The sequence below is a fragment of the Salvelinus fontinalis genome, chromosome 2, assembly GCF_029448725.1.
Source record: "Salvelinus fontinalis isolate EN_2023a chromosome 2, ASM2944872v1, whole genome shotgun sequence".
In the NCBI taxonomy this organism is placed as follows: domain Eukaryota; kingdom Metazoa; phylum Chordata; class Actinopteri; order Salmoniformes; family Salmonidae; genus Salvelinus; species Salvelinus fontinalis.
In genome coordinates, this window is record NC_074666.1 from 5,933,547 (window position 1) to 5,954,091 (window position 20,545).

The following is a 20,545-nucleotide window of genomic DNA, read 5'->3' on the forward strand; positions in this document are numbered from 1 at the left end:
AAAGTTAGTAGGGCTCTTTTTTATTTTCTCAGAATTACTGAGTTAGGGAGGAGGATTTAGAAATGTGGCCTTAATGTTGTAAACCGTGATTGACCACACACTCCAGCACAGTAAGTGGCAGCATGCAACTTTAACGTTTGTTTGCAGACCGCCATTCTATCATAGAAGAATATATATATGTAGCCAGTGATTAACTTTTTAATTTGTGTTTAATTTATTTAACTTTTATTTAACTAGGCAAGTCAGTTAAGAACACATTCTTATTTTCAATGAAGGCCTAGGAACAGTGGGATAACTGCCTTGTTCAGGGGCAGAACTTGACTGACTCATCTCTCTAAATTACTTGTCAACTTGCCATCCGTCTCACATTAATTGCCAGTGGTAAAATTGACATCTGACATGCTTTTCACCTGTACCTGCTGAAAAAGGCAGGTAATAACTTGAAGAGGACAGGTTAGAATTACAAAGTGTGCTTGCTAAGGCTCATCATCTCTCCTTGTAATCTTAGGGTATACAAATGTGCCCAAAATTCATCAACATTTTATCTGAACAATTCGTTAACATTGGTAAAGTAATTATATTGCCAGAGGGAAATAAGTCCTCTCTCAGTATTATGAAACCCCAATAAAAAAATCTGTGCCACGCGACTACGTCAGGGTGTACACTTGCACGCACCCAGGACGATGCAAAGAAACGTCGTTCGGGGAATATTTTGTTAGCTAGCTAGTTAGCATAGCCTCTGGTGTAACGGACTCGATACCTGGCTAACTTTGTAGACTGTTCAGTTGAGTTACCTAGAAAGTTATCTAGCTAGATTTATGCTAGTTAGTTTAATTTGAGAAAATGTTGAAGTAAGATAACTTACATTAATAGTTAGCTAACTATGGCTAGCTAGCTTCCCAGCAAGCTTGCTGAATTGATGGATCTTCTCATGTAGCTATCTACCTTTCTAGCTAAACTGGTTTCGTTGGCTCATCATAGCAAGGATTCATCGCTGTGTTGCCTAAAATGTTCCCTGATAACGTTGCATCGGACACTGCAGACGCAGGCCTCTGACTGGAAACAATGAGCTCAATGATAGGCTGTGAAGGAGACACAGCCACACTGCCTGTACAACACCGGCTAACTAGCTGCTAGCTAACAAGTTGGCTAGCTAACTAGCAGTTTGTACCGCTTGTATCGGACGCGACCCTAAAGCGCTGATGTGAGGTATGAGTAATGGTCTTGTCAATTGACCTAGCTATATTTGTCGAATCTAGACTACCAGTCCCATCAGATAATTTATCAAAGAAAAGTTAGACTAGGTAAAAGCTATATGGCAAATGTTGAACTTCACTTTGTTTCTTGTCAACTAATGTTTATTCGTTTGTGGTGGATTACCTAAATAAGCCCAACCTAATAATTTTATGAACATAACAATGTTCGCTGTCAAACGAACGTTCATAACATATCTCACAATGCTGTCTAGTTAACTAAATCAAAAGTAGCTAGCTAGTACTAGCTACTGTTTGGCTAGTTAGGTAGGTGGATAGCTAGATAGCACTGTAACGTCAACTCATTCTTGCACGTGCCGGTGAATGTTTTGAAGAGTCAAAACGAGGAAGGACTAGCCAAGTTATGTATGTGACCGTAATTGGCAGGATATAATATATCCACTGCCAATTGTGCATGATAATTTGGGTAAAAAAAGATGGCAACAAAGCTGACTAGTGTTAGGTTGCGGTCAGCTGGTTAGCTAACAAGGTTAGGCAATAAAAGAGTCAGGTTTTTTAGTAGTTAGTTACCTCCTGTTGAAATACAGGGCAGCCAGCAACATGAAAGTGCAAGCTGAAACCTTTAACCCACCCAAGGTGCCACAAAACGACACAGGGGAGCAGCAAGACTTGTCTGACAAGGACGGCCACAATAGTCATTTATTTTTTATCAACCGAGACTGTCAGAATGAACTGGGTTCAGGATCTCAGAATCAGAATGTTCACATTGTATCTTCATTAGACTCCAAATGGCACAGCACTGAACGCAGCAGCCTAGTCACCAAAGGAGGACTCCGCAACGGAACCTCCCTGGAGAATGTTAATGTTCTTTCCCACAGTAGTTCTACTAGTAATCCTGCGCTAAGACATGATGGGGTGCCTGAAATCTCAAATGAACTGTCATTGTCAGAGGTCTGCATACCTACCACAGTTACAGTTGAAGAAGACCTTAGCTATGAGTTACAGCAGGCTTATAGGATATTTAATGGCTTTCTTCTGGAAAAGCACAAAGGCATTATGACTCCCTTCTTGCACCCCATTGGCCTTGAAAAACACACTGACTGGGTCAGGGGTCACCTCAAGAAGTCCATGTGTTTCAGAAGGATGGAGGAGAAGTTTGTTCGCCGGGAGTATGAAACAATCACAGAGTTTGTAGCAGACTTCAGGCTAATGCTAGAGAACTGCTATAGGCACCATGGGGTCGACCACTGGATTTCTAAACAGGCACAGAAATTGGAAATAATGCTTGAGCAGAAGTTGACACTGCTATCAAGGTAAGCAAGTGTAAGCCTTACATACCTACAGTGCATTCAGAAACTATTCAGACACCTTAACTTTTTCCACATTTTGTTATGTTAGTCTTATTTTAAAATTAATTAAATTGTTCTCCCCCTTCAATCTACACAGGTTTTTAGAATTTTTTGCAAATAAACAGTCTAAAAATAAAACATAAATTGAAATATCACGTTTACATAAATATTCGGACCCTTTACTCAGTACTTTGTTGAAGCACCTTTGGCAGCGATTACAGCCTCGAGTCTTCTTGGGTATGGCGCTACAAGTTTGGCACACCTGTATTTGGTGAGTTTCCCCCATTTCTTCTCTGCATATCCGCTCAAACTCTGTCTGGTTGTATGGGGAGCGTCGCTGCACAGGTATTTTCAGGTCTCTCCAGAGATGTTTGATCGGGTTCAAGTCCGGGCTCTGGCTGGGCCACTCAAGGACATTCAGAGACTTGTCCCGTAACCACTCCTGTGTTGTCTTGGCTGTGTGCTTAGGGTCGTTGTCCTGTTGGAAGGTGATTCTTTGCCCTAGCCTGAAATCCTGAGCGCTCTGGAGCAGGTTTTCATCAAGGATCCTGACTAGTCGCCCTGCTGCTGAAAAACATCCCCATAGCGTGATGCTGCCACCACCATGCTTCACCATAGGGATGGTGCCACGTTTCCTCCAGGTGTGACGCTTGGCATTCAGTGCAAATAATTGGTTTCATTAGACCAAAGAATCTTTTTTCTCATGGTCCAAGAGTCCTTTAGGTGCCTTAGTGAGGAGAGATCTCCATCTGGCCACTACCGTAAAGGCCTGATTGGTTTAGTGCTGCAGAGATGGTTGTCCTTCTGGAAGGTTCTCCCATCTCCACAGAGGAACTCAGGAGCTCTGTCAGAGTGACTATCGGGTTCTTGGTCACCTGCCTGACGAGGCCCTTCTCCCCCGATTGCTCTGTTTGGCCGGGTGGCCAGCTCTAGGAAGAATCTTGGTGGTTCCAAGCTTCATCCAGTTAAGAATGATGGAGGCCACTGTGTTCATCGGGACCTTTAATGCTGCTGAAATGTTTTGGTACCCTTCCCCAGATCTGTGCCTCGATACAATCCTGGCTCGGAGCTCTACGGACAATTCCTTCGACCTCATGGCTTGGTTTTTGCTCTGACGTGCACTGTCAACTGTGGGACCTTATATAGACAGGTGTGTGCCTTTCCAAATCATGTCCAATCAATTGAATTTACCACAGGTGGACTCCAATAAAGTTGTAGAAACATCTTAAGGATGATCTGTAGAAACCAGATGCACTGGAGGTCCATTTCGAGTCTCATAGCAAAGGGTCTGAATACAAAATGTGGGAAATAGTCAAGGGATCTGAATACTTTCTGAATGCACGGTACATATATACTTTCAAGTATTCATGACACAGCCTACATATTGTACATACATTCATCCACATTTAAAATACACACATTCAATGGTATGGATTCTTTCTTCAGTTGCTGCTGTAGTAGTAACTAAAAGTAAAACATTTTCAAACATCAGTAGTGTCTGTTTCATTCAGGACCCTTGATGAAATGACTGGGACCCTAACTAGCCCTATGATGCTGTGTCTGTATCCACCTACCCAACCAGGACGCTGCGAGAGAAGACCACTCTGGCAGTGACCTCCAAGGGTCGTTTGGGGACCGAGGATGAGAGGGGGCCCGTAGGCACCTCTACCAGACGGAGGACAGTGCCTCGCAGCCTGGCTACGATCACAGTGGGGGGAAATGAGTCCATCATGGTCCAGGCACTCAGGCTGGAGGAGCAGCAGAGAGTCAAGGAAGAGAAGAGGTAAGATATGGATGGAATGTTCCAGTGCGTGAGGGTTTTCTATGTTCCCACTCCCTCCATGGTCAGAATAAAACTTGAAATACCATAGACTACTTAATCCTGACAACTGTGACAATATAATTTACATTAAACATTTTAAATAATAATATTTCATTCTGTGTGTATGACTTATGGCTGTGATTGTTTGTGTTTAGTAGGACATCTGGTTCATAAACTCATCCTTAATTTCTGATTGTAGGCAGCGGGAGCTAGATAAGAAGGAGGCGGAGGAGACCTCAGCCAAGGAGGTGGAGGAGTGGGAGCGCAGTCTTCTCTCCCAGGCCCCCTTGAAAACCATGTGGGAACTCCCTGCCATCGGCCACTTCCTCTGCCTGGCCCAGGCAGCTCTCAACCTCCCAGAGATAGTGTTCTTTGAGCTGGAGCGGTGCCTCCTCATGCCTCGCTGCAGCATCTTCCTCTCCAAGATCATGAGTTCACTTCTTTGCCCACCCCAGAGGAGGGGGACGCTCCACCGTCGCCCAGCCCTCACCTACTGCCGCTGGGAGTCTGAGCTCCGCCAGAGGGTGCAAGGCTGGTACTACGCTATGGGTACGGCGGAGAACCAGAGGTGGATGGCTGAGCAGCTGGGCCTCTCCCATCAGTTCTTCAGGACAGTCGGGGTGGTTAGCCCCCTGGAGGAGAACCCCTTCCATCTCTTACCCTTCATCCAGCGTGTGTGGCTGCTCAAAGGCCTGTGTGACAACGTATACGAGACCCAGAAGGACGTGCAGGACGCTGTGCTGGGCCAGCCCATCCACGAGTGCCGAGAGTCCATCCTGGGCTACGACGGGAACGAGAACGTCTACATACACTTTCCGCATTTCTGCGGGGCCGACCTACGCATCTACTGCCAGAGTGTCAGCATGCCCTCTGACTTCTCCTTACCAGCTGTCTGGGTGAAGAGGGTGGAGCCTGACGAGGGGCTATCAGAGGACTCTGACAAGCAGAAGTACTCTGAGCACCTGGTTTCAATGGAGGAGGAGTCAGAGGAGAAACCTGGTTCTGACAGACGGAGTGGTGGGAGGGTTAAAGGGGACATGTGCAGGGGTGGAACTGGGCAATTTCACACATGGGGGGTGGAGGATGAGGAGGACTGTAAGCCTACTAATCAGAACAGACTCACTGGCTCAACTGGGCCCTCTTCACCTATCAATGAGTTTGTGGGCAGAGGGAGTGTGAAGGAAGAGCTACATGAATTGGAATATAGGCCTAATAGACTTCAGGTGAAGCAGGAAAAGGGATCGGACGTATCATCAGGGTCATGTGAGCCGCGTCTCAGTGTGGGGGAACACTGCTATAGAGGGAAGTCCCCTGCTTGCCCTGCTAGGGCAACATATACCAGCAAGCCTGGTGTCACTGTACCCATGAGACTGACTGATGTCCATGTTAAAGTGGACGGGAACAGACTCTCTGAGGGACAAAGATGTTGTCCAAAATGTTTCTCCGAAATGGGGACAAAGTCACAGGACAATCATCGCTGCCATTGTGCCACGGACAAGAAATCAACAACGTCACCTTCTGGTGCTGGCCACCCACGCAAGGTGAACGTGACAGAGAATAGGATGGACAGGATTCGGGCTAAGAAAACGAAAAGGAAAAAAGCGAGAGAATTGGGGGAACGACGTGCAGCAGGTGGGCAGCGCGGATCAGACAGGGGCCCACTCTGTAAGGCCAAGGCAGCTAAATCCACTGTCAGGAGAGCTGCGACCACCGTCAAGAAAAAGGACAAGAGGAAAAAACGAAAAATGGGTAAGAAAAAGGAATACCTGTCTTGTAAATCAATATTTTACATTTTGTTAGGCTAAATTAGGCCTATGTAAAATCACAGCTGAGAGACTTGGCACTTGTTCAATGATGATGTATGGCTGTCCCCAACAACAACAACAAAAAATCTTGGTCGACCAAGAGTCATCTGTTCTTACGAGCAATCGATTTTTTAAATGTGTATTTTTCCATATAGACACATCCTATGTGTGTTAATCAAGTCAACTATATTCACTGAGCTTGTCTGATGCTTTATGCACACTGTTTGATTAAATAATTAAGACGCACAAATGACAATAGGGAGTCCGACCAGCAATTGATTAGATTGTGCCTGGCCGGGCTCAGACTTGCTGTGGTAAAAAAAATGACAGCGAGTGACTGTGTGACTAGTGACTGTGTGACTAGCACCTGTTTCTCTCCATGCTGCAGTGACCACCACAGAACATCAACAGTGTTTATTATGCTGTCCGTGTTGCTGAAGCTGTAACATAATTACAGCCATTTCTGTTTAGGAAAAACATTCCATATTCCCTCAACCCTTGCTCTCTTTACGTGACACATGTATGCATCACATGGACATGACCAATAGGGCCTGACCTATAGCATATCATAATCGCATCAATAAATTGGTTATAACAAACTCTGAACACCGTAACAGCAAAATGGATGCAGAGGACGTGACAAACTCGAAATGGGGGAATGTGTACTGGTTTCTCAGGAAGTAAAGGGGAAGTCAGATGTGTGAAATAAATGTGACTAGTTGTTAAATACTGGAGATGAAGGAAAAGAAGGTAAGGAACAAGCTCTGCCTGCATGTTATGTTTCCAAACAGATGGTGTTAGATTACAATATACTTTTTCTGACTGTTTGGAACAGTTTAAACAACACTAAATAAATTATAAGCATACCAGAGTCTGTTGTAATGTTTTTTTTGTCAAGCATTTTTTACAGCAAAGACTAAAAACAGTCGCATTCATTCGTGAATGCAATTTCCCGAAATGGAATGGTGTATTTATTATTCAAGGCTCGCTTTATTTTGTTTTAAAACTAAAATGCTTGATTACATTTCAAATCATGAATGACTCGTATGCTGTGTGATGACCTGAACAAATTAATGAATGATCGATTGATACAGTAGCCTACAGTATATAAGCACGTTTTAGTGATGCACTGTTCCATCCCCACGGCCTCCACAATGGATTAGTCCACTTAGATAGGCGCAAATCAGACAGCTGTCTTGTACACCATTTTTATAAAGCAAATCAAATGTTATGTCACATGCGCTGAATACAGTGAAATGCTTACTTACAAGCCCTTAACCAACAATGCAGTTAAGAAAATACCTAAAAACAAAGTAACAGCTAAGAATAACAAATATTTAAAGAGCAGCAGTAAATAACAATAGCAGGGCTATATACAGGGGTACCGGTATTGAGGTAATCTGTACATGTAGGTAGAGTTATTAAAGTGACTATGCATAGATGATAACAGAGTAGCAGCAGTGTAGAAGGGGGGGTAATACAAATAGTCTGGTTAGCCATTTGATTAGATGTTCAGGAGTCTTATGGCTTGGGAGTAGAAGCTGTTTAGAATACTCTTGGACCAAGACTTGGCGCTCCTGTACCGCTTGCCGTGCGGTAGCAAAGAGAAAAGTCTGTGACTAGGGTGGCTGGAGTCTGACAATTTTTAGGGCCTTCCTCTGACACCGCCTGGTATAGAGGTCCGGGATGGCAGGAGGCTTGGCCCCAGTGATGTACTGGGCCGTACGCTCAACCCTCTGTAGTGCCTTGCGGTTGGAGGCCGAGCAGTTGTATGGCAGTGATGCAATCCGTCAGGATGCTCTCGATGGTGCAGCTGTAAATCCTTTTGAGGATCTGAGGACCCTTGCCAAATATTTTCAGTCTCCTGAGGGGGAATAGGTTTTGTTGTACCCTCGTCACGACTGTCTTGGTGTGCTTGGACCATGTTAGTTTGTTGGTGATGTGGACGCCAAGGAACTTGAAGCTCTCAACCTGCTCCTCTCCAGCCCCGTCGATGAGAATGGGGGCGTGCTCTGTCCTCCTTTTCCTGTAGTCCACAATCATCTCCTTTGTCTTGATCACGTTGAGGGAAAGGTGTCCAAATTTCAGATTTTTGCTTCCAATCGCTATGTCTTTGTGAGACGCGGTGTGGGTGAACAGATGATATCTGCATGTGTATTTCCCACCGTAAAGCATGGTGGAGGAGGTGTTAGGGTGTGGGGGTTCTTTGCTGTTAACACTGTCTGTAATTTATTTAGAATTCAAAGGCACACTTAACCAGCATGGCTACCACAGCATTCTGCAGCAATACACCATCCCATCTGGTTTGGGCTTAGTGGGACTATCATTTGTTTTTCAACGTGACAATGACCCAACACACCTCCAGGCTGTGTAAGGGCAATTTGACCAAGAAGGAGAGTGATGGAGTGCTGCATCAGATGACCTGGGCTCCACAATCACCCGACCTCAACCCAATTGAGATAGTTTGGGATGACTTGGACCGCAGAGTGAAGGAGAAGCAGCCAACAAGTGCTCAGCATATGTGGGAACTCCAAGATTGTTGGGAAACATTCCAGGTCAAGCTGGTTGAGAGAATGCCAAGAGTGTGCAAAGCTGTCATCAATGCAAAGGATGTCTTTTTGAAGAATCTCAAATATAAAATATCTTTTGATTTGTTTAACACTTTTTTGGGGGGGTTACTACATGTGTTATTTCATAGTTTTGATGTCTTCGCTATTATTCTACAATGTAGAAAATAGTAAAAAAATAAAGGCTCTTGAATGAGTAGGTGTCAACTTTTGACTGGTACTATATGTATGTTATGTATGTTGCAACTGCTCGACCAAACAATCTCGGTCGACCAAACAATCCACCAGTCGACTAAACTGGGTCAGCCCTAACGAGATGTAATCTTGTTTATAATGCTTTCCCCCACTTATGTCTGAATTACTCAATAGAATAATCTTCTTCCTTCGCAGGAAGAAAGCTTAAGTCCAGGAAGCTGGCTTCAAAAAAGAAACCTCAACTCCCAGTTCAACCTGCATTCAGGGTAAACCCCACAGTTTGTTTGTTTTTGATGCAAAATATGGAATATGAATTGATATGCAATTTGAATCCATGAGTGCTGATTTGTCCCTCGCTCTTCAGTTGGTGTGCACCAGTCTAGAGGAGCTGAAGGAACTCATCAGTAGGACGGAGGATGAGCTGGATGAGCTGGAGAGTACCAAAAAGAGATCTGTTAGTAAAGTAATAAAATACATTTTATTTTGGAATTTTGATTGTGCTGTATCAAAAATACATTATAAACAGAAATAACTATTATGTACAGTATGAAAGGATTACATCGATACAGGTAAAACAATTATTGCAGGAGTATGTATGTGTGTGTGTGTGTGTATATATATATATTTAAATTTACATTTAAGTCATTTAGCAGACGCTCTTATCCAGAGCGACTTACAAATTGGTGCATTCACCTTATGACATCCAGTGGAACAGCCACTTTACAATAATATATAATGTATATACAGTTGAAGTCAGAAGTTCAATACAACTTAGCCAAATAGATTTGAACTCGGTTTTTCACAATACCTGACATTTAATCCTTAGCCAGACTAAGAGCCGACTCCGGGATGCAAAGAAAAAGCCATATCTCAGACTGGCCAATAAAAGATGAAGATGGGCAAAAGAACACAGACACTGGACAGAGGAACTCTGCCTAGAAGGCCAGCATCCCGGAGTCGCCTTTTCACTGTTGACGTTGAGACTGGTGTTTTGCGGGTACTATTTAATGAAGCTGCCAGTTGAGGACTTGTGAGGCATCTGTTTCTCAAACTAGACACTTGTACTTGTTCTCTTGCTCAGTTGTGCACCGGGGTCTCCCACTCCTCTTCTATTCTGGATAGAGACAGTTTGCTCTGTTCTGTGAAGGGAGCAGTAAACAGCGTTGTACAATATCTTCAGTTTCTTGGCAATTTCTCACATGGACTAGCCTTCATATCTCAGAACAGGAATAGACTGACGAGTTTCAGAATTAAGTTCTTTGTTTGTTGCTATTTTGAGCCTGTAATCGAACTCACAAATGCTGATGCTCCTGATACTCAAGTAGTCTAAAGAAGGCAAGTTTTATTGCCGCCTTAGTTTTATTGCCGCACAGTTTTCAGCTGTGCTAACATAATTGCAAAAGAGTTTTTAATGATCAATTAGCTTTTTAAAATGATTAACTTGGATTAGCTAACACAATGTGCCATTGGAACACAGGAGTGATGTTTGCTGATAATGGGCCTCTTTATTCCATAAAAAATCTGCCGTTTACAGCTACAATAGTCATTTATAACATTATCAAGGTCTACGCTGTATTTCTGATCAATTTTATGTTATTTTAATGGACAAAAACAAAGAAATTGTTTAGTGATCCCAAATTTTTGAACGGTGGTGTGTGTATATATAAATATATATATATATATATATATATATATATATATATATATATATATATGGATTGTCTACTATGAAAGTGAGGATACAAAATACAGTGGTGTGTGTATATACAGTGGGGAGAACAAGTATTTGATACACTGCCGATTTTGCAGGTTTTCCTACTTACAAAGCATGTAGAGGTCTATCATTTTTATCATAGGTACACTTCAACTGTGAGAGACGGAATCTAAAACAAAAATCCAGAAAATCATATTGTATGATTTTTAAGTAATTCATTTGCATTTTATAAGGACACTAAAGATACACTTAGGACACTAAAGATGCCTTTCTACTGACTGAAAAACACCAAAAGGAAGTTACGCAGGGTCCCTGCTCATCTGTGTGAATGTGCCTTTAGGCATGCTGCAAGGAGGCATGAGGACTGCAGATGTGGCCAGGGCAATAAATTGCAATGTCCGTACTGTGAGACGCCTAAGACAGCGCTACAGGGAGACAGGACGACAGCTGATCGTCCTCGCAGTGGCAGACCACATGTAACAACACCTGCACAGGATTGGTACATACAAACATAACACCTGTGGGACAGGTACAGGATGGCAACAACGACTGCCCGAGTTTCACCAGGAACGCACAAGCCCTCCATCGGTGCTCAGACTGTCTGCAATAGGCTGAGAGAGGCTGGACTGAGGGCTTGTAGACCTGTTGTAATACAGCTCCTCACCAGACATCACTGGCAACAACGTCGCCTATGGGCACAAACCCACCATCGCTGGACCAGACAGGACTGTCAGGAAGTGCTCTTCACTGACGAGTCGTGGTTTTGTCTCACCAGGGGTGATGGTCGGAATCGTTTTTATCATCTGGAGGGTCCGGTACTCTGGAGCGGGATCAATTTGGAAGTGGAGGGTCCGTCATGGTCTGGGGTGGTGTGTCACAGCATCATCGGACTGAGCTTGTTATCATTGCAGGCAATCTCAACGCTGTGCGTTACAGGGATGACATCCTCCTCCCTCATGTGGTACCCTTCCTGCAGGCTCATCCTGACACTCCAGCATGACAATGCCATACTGCTCGTTCTGTGCGTGATTTCCTGCAAGACAGGAATGTCAGTGTTCTGCCATGGGCAGCGAAGAGCCCGGATCTCAATCCCATTGAGCACGTCTGGGACCTGTTGGATTGGAGGGTGAGGGCTAGGGCCATTCCCCCCAGAAATGTCCGGGAACTTGCAGGTGCCTTGGTGAAAGAGTGGGGTAATGTCTCACAGCAAGAACGGGCAAATCTGGTGCAGTCCATGAGGAGGAGATGTACTGCAGTACTTAATGCAGCTGGTGGCCACACCAGATACTGACTGTTACTTTTGATTTTGCCCCCCTTTGTTCAGGCACACATTATTCAATTTCTGTGGAACTTGTTCAGTTTATGTCTCAGTTGTTGAATCTTATGTTAATACAAATATTTACACATGTTAAGTTTGCTGAAAATAAACGCAATTGACAGTGAGAGGACGTTTCTTTTGCTGAGTTTATATATATATATATGGATTGTCTACTATGAGAGGGAGAATGCAGAATACAGCGGTATGTGCTCTCAACCATTGGGCTTTTTTATTCTTGATGTTTGTTTTTACAGGGAAGGTGGTGCTTCAGGAAAGAAGCCGTGAAAGATCTGCACATCACTCTCATAAGGCTACTCAACGAGCTCTCCCCATGGGAACCCAAACTGGTCAAGGCTTTCCATAGGAACAGGTATCACCACTCGCCTGAAGGCGGTTATAATATCAGAAAACTATGTTTACAAAGCATGTCTAGCATAACACATCATTGACTCCTCGATGGCTTTTATTTTTCATTTTGATGTAATCCTTCCCCACAGGCTACGTTTGAAAAAGGATTTTGACGACTTCAAAAAGCACCCTGACTATGACAACTTTGTCAGAGAGGATGTGGATAGAAGCACTTCGTTCATTGAAAACACCAGACTGACTGAAGCGGAGGAACAGCAGGATCAGACTGTTCAGAGGATCCTGTGGGCGGAAGGTAACTTGTGATTTATTTGTGGGTGAAGTGCAGTAAGACATTATGGAAAAGCATATAACGTATAGGCTATTTATTATACATTGCATTGAAATCACATAACGATTTGTATCAGTAAAATCATGGGTAGTGCAAGTTGAAATACATTGAATGTGTCTCTTTTTTTCAGAGGACTCAGGGCAGTTTGGAACAGAGGCATTGAGAGGCAGCTTCACTGTGGTAACCAGACAAGAGATGTTGACCTTGAACGAGCACAGGCCTTCCACTCGGGGCTTGAAGCGTCTGCAGAGTGATTTAGATGAGAACTCAAGCCTCATTAAGAGAGGCAGGATCAACAGTGACGAACTGACGACTTCCCCTGAAGCTGAAGTGGAAAACAGATCCAGGGAAGCGAATCGAGCTGCACAGCAGGTTGGAGAAACAAGCCCAGTGGTTATAACTACTCCGATGGCTGGTGTCCAAAGGACTCACAAACCCATTCAGCTATATACCCTGCTGGCTAAGAGTGTTGGTAATAAAGTTACTTTAATTCATCATCAGCCAGGTGTTATCAGCCATGTTGGTCAGGCTCATAGCTTAGCCTGTGCTTCTTCCCTGCAAGCTACCAAACTTAAACATTCTTTACCACAAAACTCTCAACAGTTACCGCAACCAACAGCACCCACACCTAAACACACACAGATGTCCCATACCACGCCCATACCAAAGACCCCCGTACAGGTTGTCTACAAGATGCCCGAGGGCATGGGTCTGGTCAGGAAAGCTGGAAGCCCTATGAAAATGGCAGTGCAGCCAATCCTGGACCAGAAAACGGGGGATAAGCTAATGCAGCAAGTGGTCATCCTACCTTCGAACTTGCTCATTCAAAAGCCAGAGGGTCAGAGTCACCCCCAGCAACCAAGGACAATCCAGGTCCCAGCCTCCAAAGCGACCACTCCACTGTCACAAAGCTCTGGATTCACCACGCCGCAAAGTCATGACAACCGGATCCCCATACAACAAGTGGCACCGCTAAAGGGAGGTACACCCTCTCCTACCAACTCCCCTAGGTTGCAGACAACCTCTCTTACAACAGGCTACAAGGTTGTCCAACTCCCTGGTCCGAAAGTGAGTAGCACTACCCAAAATGTTATACCGAATAGATCACCATCCAACCCCACAGCTTTTACTGATCCCAGTAAACCTCCGGACCCTAAACAAGAGCTGAAGACCGTGTGTATAAGGGACTCGCAGTCCATCCTAGTCACCACTAGGGGGGGCAACACTGGAGTAGTCAAGGTGCAGACGTCCGATCAGAGTACATCTGGTTTGTTACCTGCCAGTCCCGTCATCATCTCTCCACAGTTCAAAGCCTTCCTGGTGTCCAAGACCTCTCCACCTGCTACCCCCACGGTCCCAGTGGTCACAAGCGCGACTGTAGTCCGGGCGCAATTAGGACCGTCACCATTACGGTCTTCAACTGTCACGAGTTCAACAACTGCACGCCAGTCTTCGATCACTGCTGGCATTCAGGCCACAGGTCAGACAGCGGGCTCTGCTGTTACCGTTGCTGTAAACCAGGGCTGCAACATCTCATCTACAGTTGCTGTGAACTCACAGCTACCTAAAAGCATCATCACTGTACCTGGTAACCCATCAGGCGCCACCCAGACGTCTCTTGTCCAGGTTGTCACTAAACCTGTTTTGAAAAGGGTATGTCCAGATGAGAGGTCCCCATTCACACAGTTCATCCTGGTCTCTCCCTCGTCCAACATCACATCTATGGCTGCAACCAAAGTCACTTCCACTACAGCTCCCTCCGCTCTTCCAGGGCAAAGGTTGATGTTCATCAGCCAATCACCAGCCCAGGCATCCCACGCAACAAGTAGCATTCCAAGACAGTTTTCAGTGTCTGGGGCACAATCCCTGACCACGTCAATACCCAATGAAGCAATGAAGATCGGACTCAACTTTGGTCAAGCTATCAGCAGTGCAAACTTCGGAGCCTTGAATAAGGTCCAGCGCATCAATCTGCTTCCAGGATCTCCGATAAGGCTACCACAACAGGCAAGTGCACTTGCACAATCTACTCTAAAAAGCACATCTGTGTCTGGCACACAGGCAGCACTTCTTACAACCACGTCGTCTCACCTTATCACTAGCACTGCACATTTGCCCTCTTCCACACGCCTGTCTGGATCTCAACTACAAGGCATCCCTTCGTCCTCTGTGATCCCCAATCTAAGCAAGGTAACTGGGCAACCACGGTCTTCGATAATCAGAGGTTTAATCACCAGCAACCCACAACTAACAGTGCCGGTCACGACACCGTTAAGCTTTGTCAAAACATCCCCTCTCACACCACCGGCCCAGGTTTCTCAGTCTCACCACTCTCGCTGTGTAAGCGGGGTCACCACACCTCCTCAAATAAGTACTCCACAGTCTCCAATTGCCACTAGATCCACTCAGCAGTCCACTCCAGTGCGGCCGGCTGGTAATACCAATCCTGTCACCAACACCACCACCACAACTGTGCAACAGAAGATTGTCATTAACACCCCTTCACCGCTTGCAGGCGGCACACAGATTCTGCTCAACAACACCCGTTTTGTTGTTCCCCCTCAAGGCCTTGGGCCTGGCCAGCATGTCCTCATAATATCCAGCCCTGCAGTGCCTGTGACAGCTCCTAGTCCCAGGGGAGCGAGCCCAACGACCAGTGTCCCACGAGGGCCAACGTTACCTGGGCTAGCCACACTTGCACAAGGCCCCAGAATGGCCACACAACCAAGGACGCACCAGCCTCAACAAGCAGCACTTAGATCACTAACCCTGGCAGCGCCGTCCGCTGAGAAAGTTGGACCCTCTCTCCCGGTTTCTTTCACTGTCCCTCGCCAGACAATGGAGATTCGAGCTCCACTATTGGTCACCAGCACCACCACCAACGGTTCTCCTCCAGTTTTACACCAGCTCCCTGCTCCGGCTACTATACTCACTGGCCTAGCTAATGTGGTTGCAGCTCCACCTTTAACTCAACCGGAAGGGATGGGCGGCTTGCCACTCTCCTCCGTGCCAGCAAGTCCCAGCGCAGCTCAAACAGCAGAAGCTCTACAGAGCCCAACAAAGCAGCTCCCTTTGAACACGGGACTTGGCATCAACTACGCACCACTCACAACACAGCAGATAACGTCATTCGTGCAACCTATGGGAGCGGTCTCCACACGGACGCAGGTCTTACCGACGGTAGCTGTTCCGCCGATCGGGAGCACCTTCTCCAGGATGCAGTCTCTACCTGTGGTGACTGTACCGCCCCTTGGGGGTGCCTTCGGTAGCAAATCATCTCCTGTGGCAACTGTGCCTCCATCCAACAGCACTGTAATCATGACACCGGCTCAACCTGTCAGGACGGTGATGTCGGCAGAGACTATCCGCATGCCCATTGTTTTATCCAATCCTTGGCAGCAGCAGATACTGGGCCTAGGCAAGCGCCCTTTGTTGGCTTCACATGTGCCTGCATCAGCAGTGCAAACAACCAGCCCCACCACCAAGCTACTAGTGAGTCCTGATGGGGCTATTTTAAACACGGTTAGAGGCCCTACCGCCAACACAGGCCTGCCAGAGATAGCTAACAAGCCTTTGGCTACGTTGATTGTAACTCCGAAATCCACTGGGAGAGTGTTGCCCCTGCCTCCTGTAAATACTGACAATCCCTGGATGCCTACCCAGGCTGACAGAAGTGGCCTTATCAACTGAAAGCCAGTAGCATTGTCTGTGATGAAGAAGACACATATTCCAGCAAACTTTGTGTTCTGGACTGCATCTAGAATATCTAGAACATTCTAGAATATTTTTGGTAGAAGGTGGGAGTCGGTTGAGAAACTGCCTGGTTGAGCTGTATTTTTACTTTGCATATCTAAGTGTGTTTAAAGATGCGCTATGCAGAAATGGCTCTGCCATTTCCTGGTTGCTAAATTTCTAATAGTTCCCCTAGTTTGAGTTTGTGGCAAAACAAGCAAGTATAGTGTAGAGAATCATTTTACCATCTAAACTGCTGTGAAATATCTTTTCCATAACTAAAAATATTGTATTTTCAGCTGTTTGACGCAAAAACAAAACTTATGAACGGGAAGCATAGAGAGAGCGCACATGGAACAGATCTACCGCTTCTTAGACTTGCTTTCAATAAGAATGACATATCTATAATGCATTTCTATGTGAATTTGGTCAGGTCACCCAAAAAGTGACATATTGCAGCTTTAAGCGACGCTAGATAAACCTCTATAGCTGACTCAAACAGTTTGCTCAAGAAATGTAGTTGGCAATGTATTAGTGATGGGTTTTCTATTTCTTAAAGCAAACGGCATTTTAGGGTTTCCTTTTCACAAAGTTTGAAGATCAATTTGGACATTTTTTTTATTAAAAAACACAAACAACCTTTTTCTTGGCCAGTAATAAATAAGTTGTAAATTGCTTGGTTTGAAGGGTAGACAAATGGATTTGAATGTGATTGTAATACGTTTCATTGACATTAATTATAATTTTGAAATTATATCAATATAATTCGTTAGATTGGAACAACACTTGTTTTTATTCTGTCTACCACACTCTTAGGTCTTTTCCTCTGACCTGTTGTATACGTTCTGCCTACTCAAGAGGCATGTCGGTGTCTACATTTTATTACATTGGTGTCTACATTGGTTCAGTCTTATTTCCATCAACTATTTGGAAAATAAACTGGTCTTTCACATGATTGAAATGCAACTTCTAAATGATTTATTGAAATATTCAATCCCATATATATATTTATATATATTTTTCCTACCATAAAGATTTTTCTAAGTATTTAGTTGGTCCATTTTCATTGCATAACTGTGGACATTTCTGCTTGGAAGTAACTGGTGTAACTGTCCTCCATAGAGGGTTTTGTGGTGTTCATTTGAATTAGACCCTTGGTAAACTTTATATTTTTATTGAAATGTGTCTGCAGAATTTTATAGGGATAACCATTGCATCATTTTCAAATCCTTTCATAAGTACATGTTGAAATACTTAGCCAACGATCAAGCCGACATTATTGTCTTTAAATTACTATGGATTCTCAATTGCAGATATACTTTTTTTTTAACGTTGGTTATCTTAAATGAACAAGCAATTTCCTAAGTACGACTTTGTTGTAATCGGTTAATATACTGTTATTCAAGTATTGATAGAAGGGTCTTGTTTGCTGAACCTTCAGAAATATAACCTTGAGGAACACATAACACACACAACAAGTTTTGGAGAAATACACATAAAAAAAAATACAAGATAGGAAAAAACCCATAAAATATGGTAAAATATAGTAAATCGTGTAATTGTAAATATAGAGTGCTAATAGTATTTATCAAAAGCTTTTTCTTCATTGATATAGAGTTGAAATAAGACAACACATTAAGTTAATAGTTTTCATCTTTTTGGTTATCCACAGAGGACTGTTGTTATTAGGGGGAGTAGGGAGGAGGTAGGGGTCCTGATGATATCGTCTCATATGCAGGAGGGGCATTGGGAACCTGAAACACATCAAGTCAAACACACATCATTTAGAAAACAAGCAGGATAAGCCACTCTTTGATGATTGAAATACTATTTCCATTTTTACACTATTGGACCGGGCCAAACCAAACTGAGCTCGCTTACGTTATGACATTTAGTTTTACAGGTACAGTGCACAGTAGTCAACATTACTGTAAAAATTACAGTTTTAGCCAGTTGGCTAGTTTTCAACTGCAGTCTCTGAATATGTTCTTATTTTCTTTTCTCATCGTCCTTTCCGGAATGATTTCAGCAACTATGATGGATGCATCGGACAGCTCAGTACAGCTTGGCTCGTCTCAGTCGTGGAAAAACCCCTAAAGTCAAAATGTTTTCCTCCGAACAAAGAAAGGTTAACCTTTTCCAGTAGAATATCACACACACCAACCCTCCCCCACCACTCTGATCCAAACCTCCCCTTCCTAACACCCCTATGAATTCCAGATCATAATCCCCTCCTGACGGGTCTGGTGACATAATCTCAGACTGAACCGCCACCAGTCATATTGCATCAGGCAGCTCACATGACCTTTGGCTTTATTGCCCTTTCATTCTCAGAAAAGTAATGGAGATTTGAACAAAAGGTCCTTCCTTCATGATTGTGTTGTTGTCTGTATAGTCAGAGGAAAGCTGTATCCTATGACAAGATAACGATTGTGGCCTGGGGTTGGTCACACCATTGCCTTCCAGCGCATAACTGCCCATGTCTGCATCATGGGATCGGTTCCACCACTACTTTGGTATAAACAAATTCTCTCCTCACTTATCTAAGTTTGTATAGAGATTTAAACCTCACAAAAACACCTTCATTCAATAAAACTTATCAAATACTCTGAAAAAAGAGAGCTCTGGGCCCATATTCATAAAGCGCCTTAGAGGAGTGCTGATCTAGGATCAGGGCCCCTCTGTCCATGTAATCTTATTCAGTATGATCTACTAGGCAAAAACTGATCCTAGAGCAGCAGTCCTACTCTGAGATGCTTTATTAATACGGGCCCTGACCACCATTGCTTCCCCCCCAGTACATCCAGTGTTTTACCAAAGGTCGGAGGTCACTGAGGCCCATCTTGTTTTCTGCTGTGGCTCCTCTCTCGTTGAACTGTCCTCCACTGAATCCTGGCAGGGACCCTGATCTTGGGCTCTGTGGGGAGAATAACATGAGAGGAAAAGAAAACAACAGGAGAACAGGAGGTATAAGCCCTGTCGAAAACCTATGAGCACAACACATGAAAATATTGTCTTTTTGGTTGAAAAGACATTAAAAATAAGTATTTTCAACATCTTGTGTTCACTGGGAAAGCAACCCATACATACACTTTTCTTCTGAGTTTTCAGATCTGTTCTAAAGGAACCAGTGTGGTGGAAGCTCCCCTAAACCCATTGCCAAGTTGATGTACATCAATGCAGCTATCCCTCTTTGTATCCTCCTTTATCTTAACTGAGGAGAATCATAGACATAGAATCATCGGAAATAACTCCAGGTGAAAGCCTAAGCCCATTCTCTTCAGATCACCACAGATTAAGGAAAGTAGAGAGGAAGCCATTTATTAAGACTATTGAAATATGCACCCTTGGCCATGCAAGTGCTGGACTAATCTTACCCTAATCATTTTGTACCCGCATCTCCTCCTAAAATACCAGCATCCGAGGATGAGAAGAGCTGCAAGTATGAAGACCAACAGAACTATGCCTGCTGCCCTGTGGCACACAAAGAAAATAAAACACTAAATTAATAATACTTTCTTCACCAAATGATCCATTAAGATTGAGATGCAGCATAACAAAAAACAAAAGCTTTAAAAAAAATCGAATAAAGTTCTGAATTTCTATCAGGCCTGCCCATAAATAGAGTCAATAGTCTGATATTGTCATCGTAAAATAAAAAAGAATAATCCACTAACTCTTCGGTCCTGACATGGGGTCCTCCTCTGCTTGCAAAATAAACATTGAAGTTACCGCGAGGCATCTCTTTGAACCATCCAGTGACTATACCGTTGGGCTATAAACTGTAGGATATGGTTATTACATGTTAATAGCAACATCAATTACATACTGTGAACCATTGGTCAAGGATGAGACTGGTAGATTCAGCATTTGTTCCTGAAATGTGCACATGTATTTCACACTCCATTTCAAAGCAATTTTTAACACATCAGATGAGATCATTTATGTGATTTCTGTAGGCCTATGCATATACTGTATGTATATATACACTGTAGTGTTTATTTTTGTAGCAATTTTTGAATTGGGATCAATATCTTAGGCCATCAAGCATAATATATGCCATAGGCTCTGTAAATCCAGAGACAATTAATAATTTAGAAAATGCCATAATTTAAAAAATAAAATTATATAG

General features: G+C 44.0%; 2 protein-coding genes across 3 annotated transcripts; one reads left to right on the forward strand and one right to left on the reverse strand.

The window, feature by feature from the left end:
* The first annotated feature begins 647 nt into the window (after positions 1 to 647).
* On the forward strand, positions 648 to 17,374 carry LOC129810784 (uncharacterized protein KIAA2026-like). 2 transcript variants are annotated; one of them, XM_055861670.1, is made up of 8 exons: positions 648 to 2,527; positions 4,146 to 4,346; positions 4,585 to 6,134; positions 9,148 to 9,218; positions 9,317 to 9,415; positions 12,239 to 12,354; positions 12,482 to 12,645; positions 12,812 to 17,374. In XM_055861670.1, exons 1-8 carry the CDS (start codon positions 1,815 to 1,817, stop codon positions 16,369 to 16,371), a joined length of 6,474 nt encoding a protein of 2,157 aa, XP_055717645.1. In that variant the 5' UTR covers positions 648 to 1,814; the 3' UTR covers positions 16,372 to 17,374. The 2 variants fall into 2 exon arrangements, with proteins under 2 accessions (XP_055717645.1, XP_055717652.1); XM_055861677.1 differs by having other exon boundaries at positions 9,317 to 9,406.
* A 36-nt stretch (positions 17,375 to 17,410) lies between these two features.
* LOC129810796 (melanoma antigen recognized by T-cells 1-like) lies at positions 17,411 to 20,339 on the reverse strand. The gene is made up of 4 exons (XM_055861690.1): positions 20,091 to 20,339; positions 19,791 to 19,887; positions 19,229 to 19,330; positions 17,411 to 18,167 (listed from the first exon to the last, which is right to left on the reverse strand). Exons 1-4 carry the CDS (start codon positions 20,153 to 20,155, stop codon positions 18,099 to 18,101), a joined length of 333 nt encoding a protein of 110 aa, XP_055717665.1. The 5' UTR covers positions 20,156 to 20,339; the 3' UTR covers positions 17,411 to 18,098.
* Between the last annotated feature and the right edge of the window lie 206 nt (positions 20,340 to 20,545).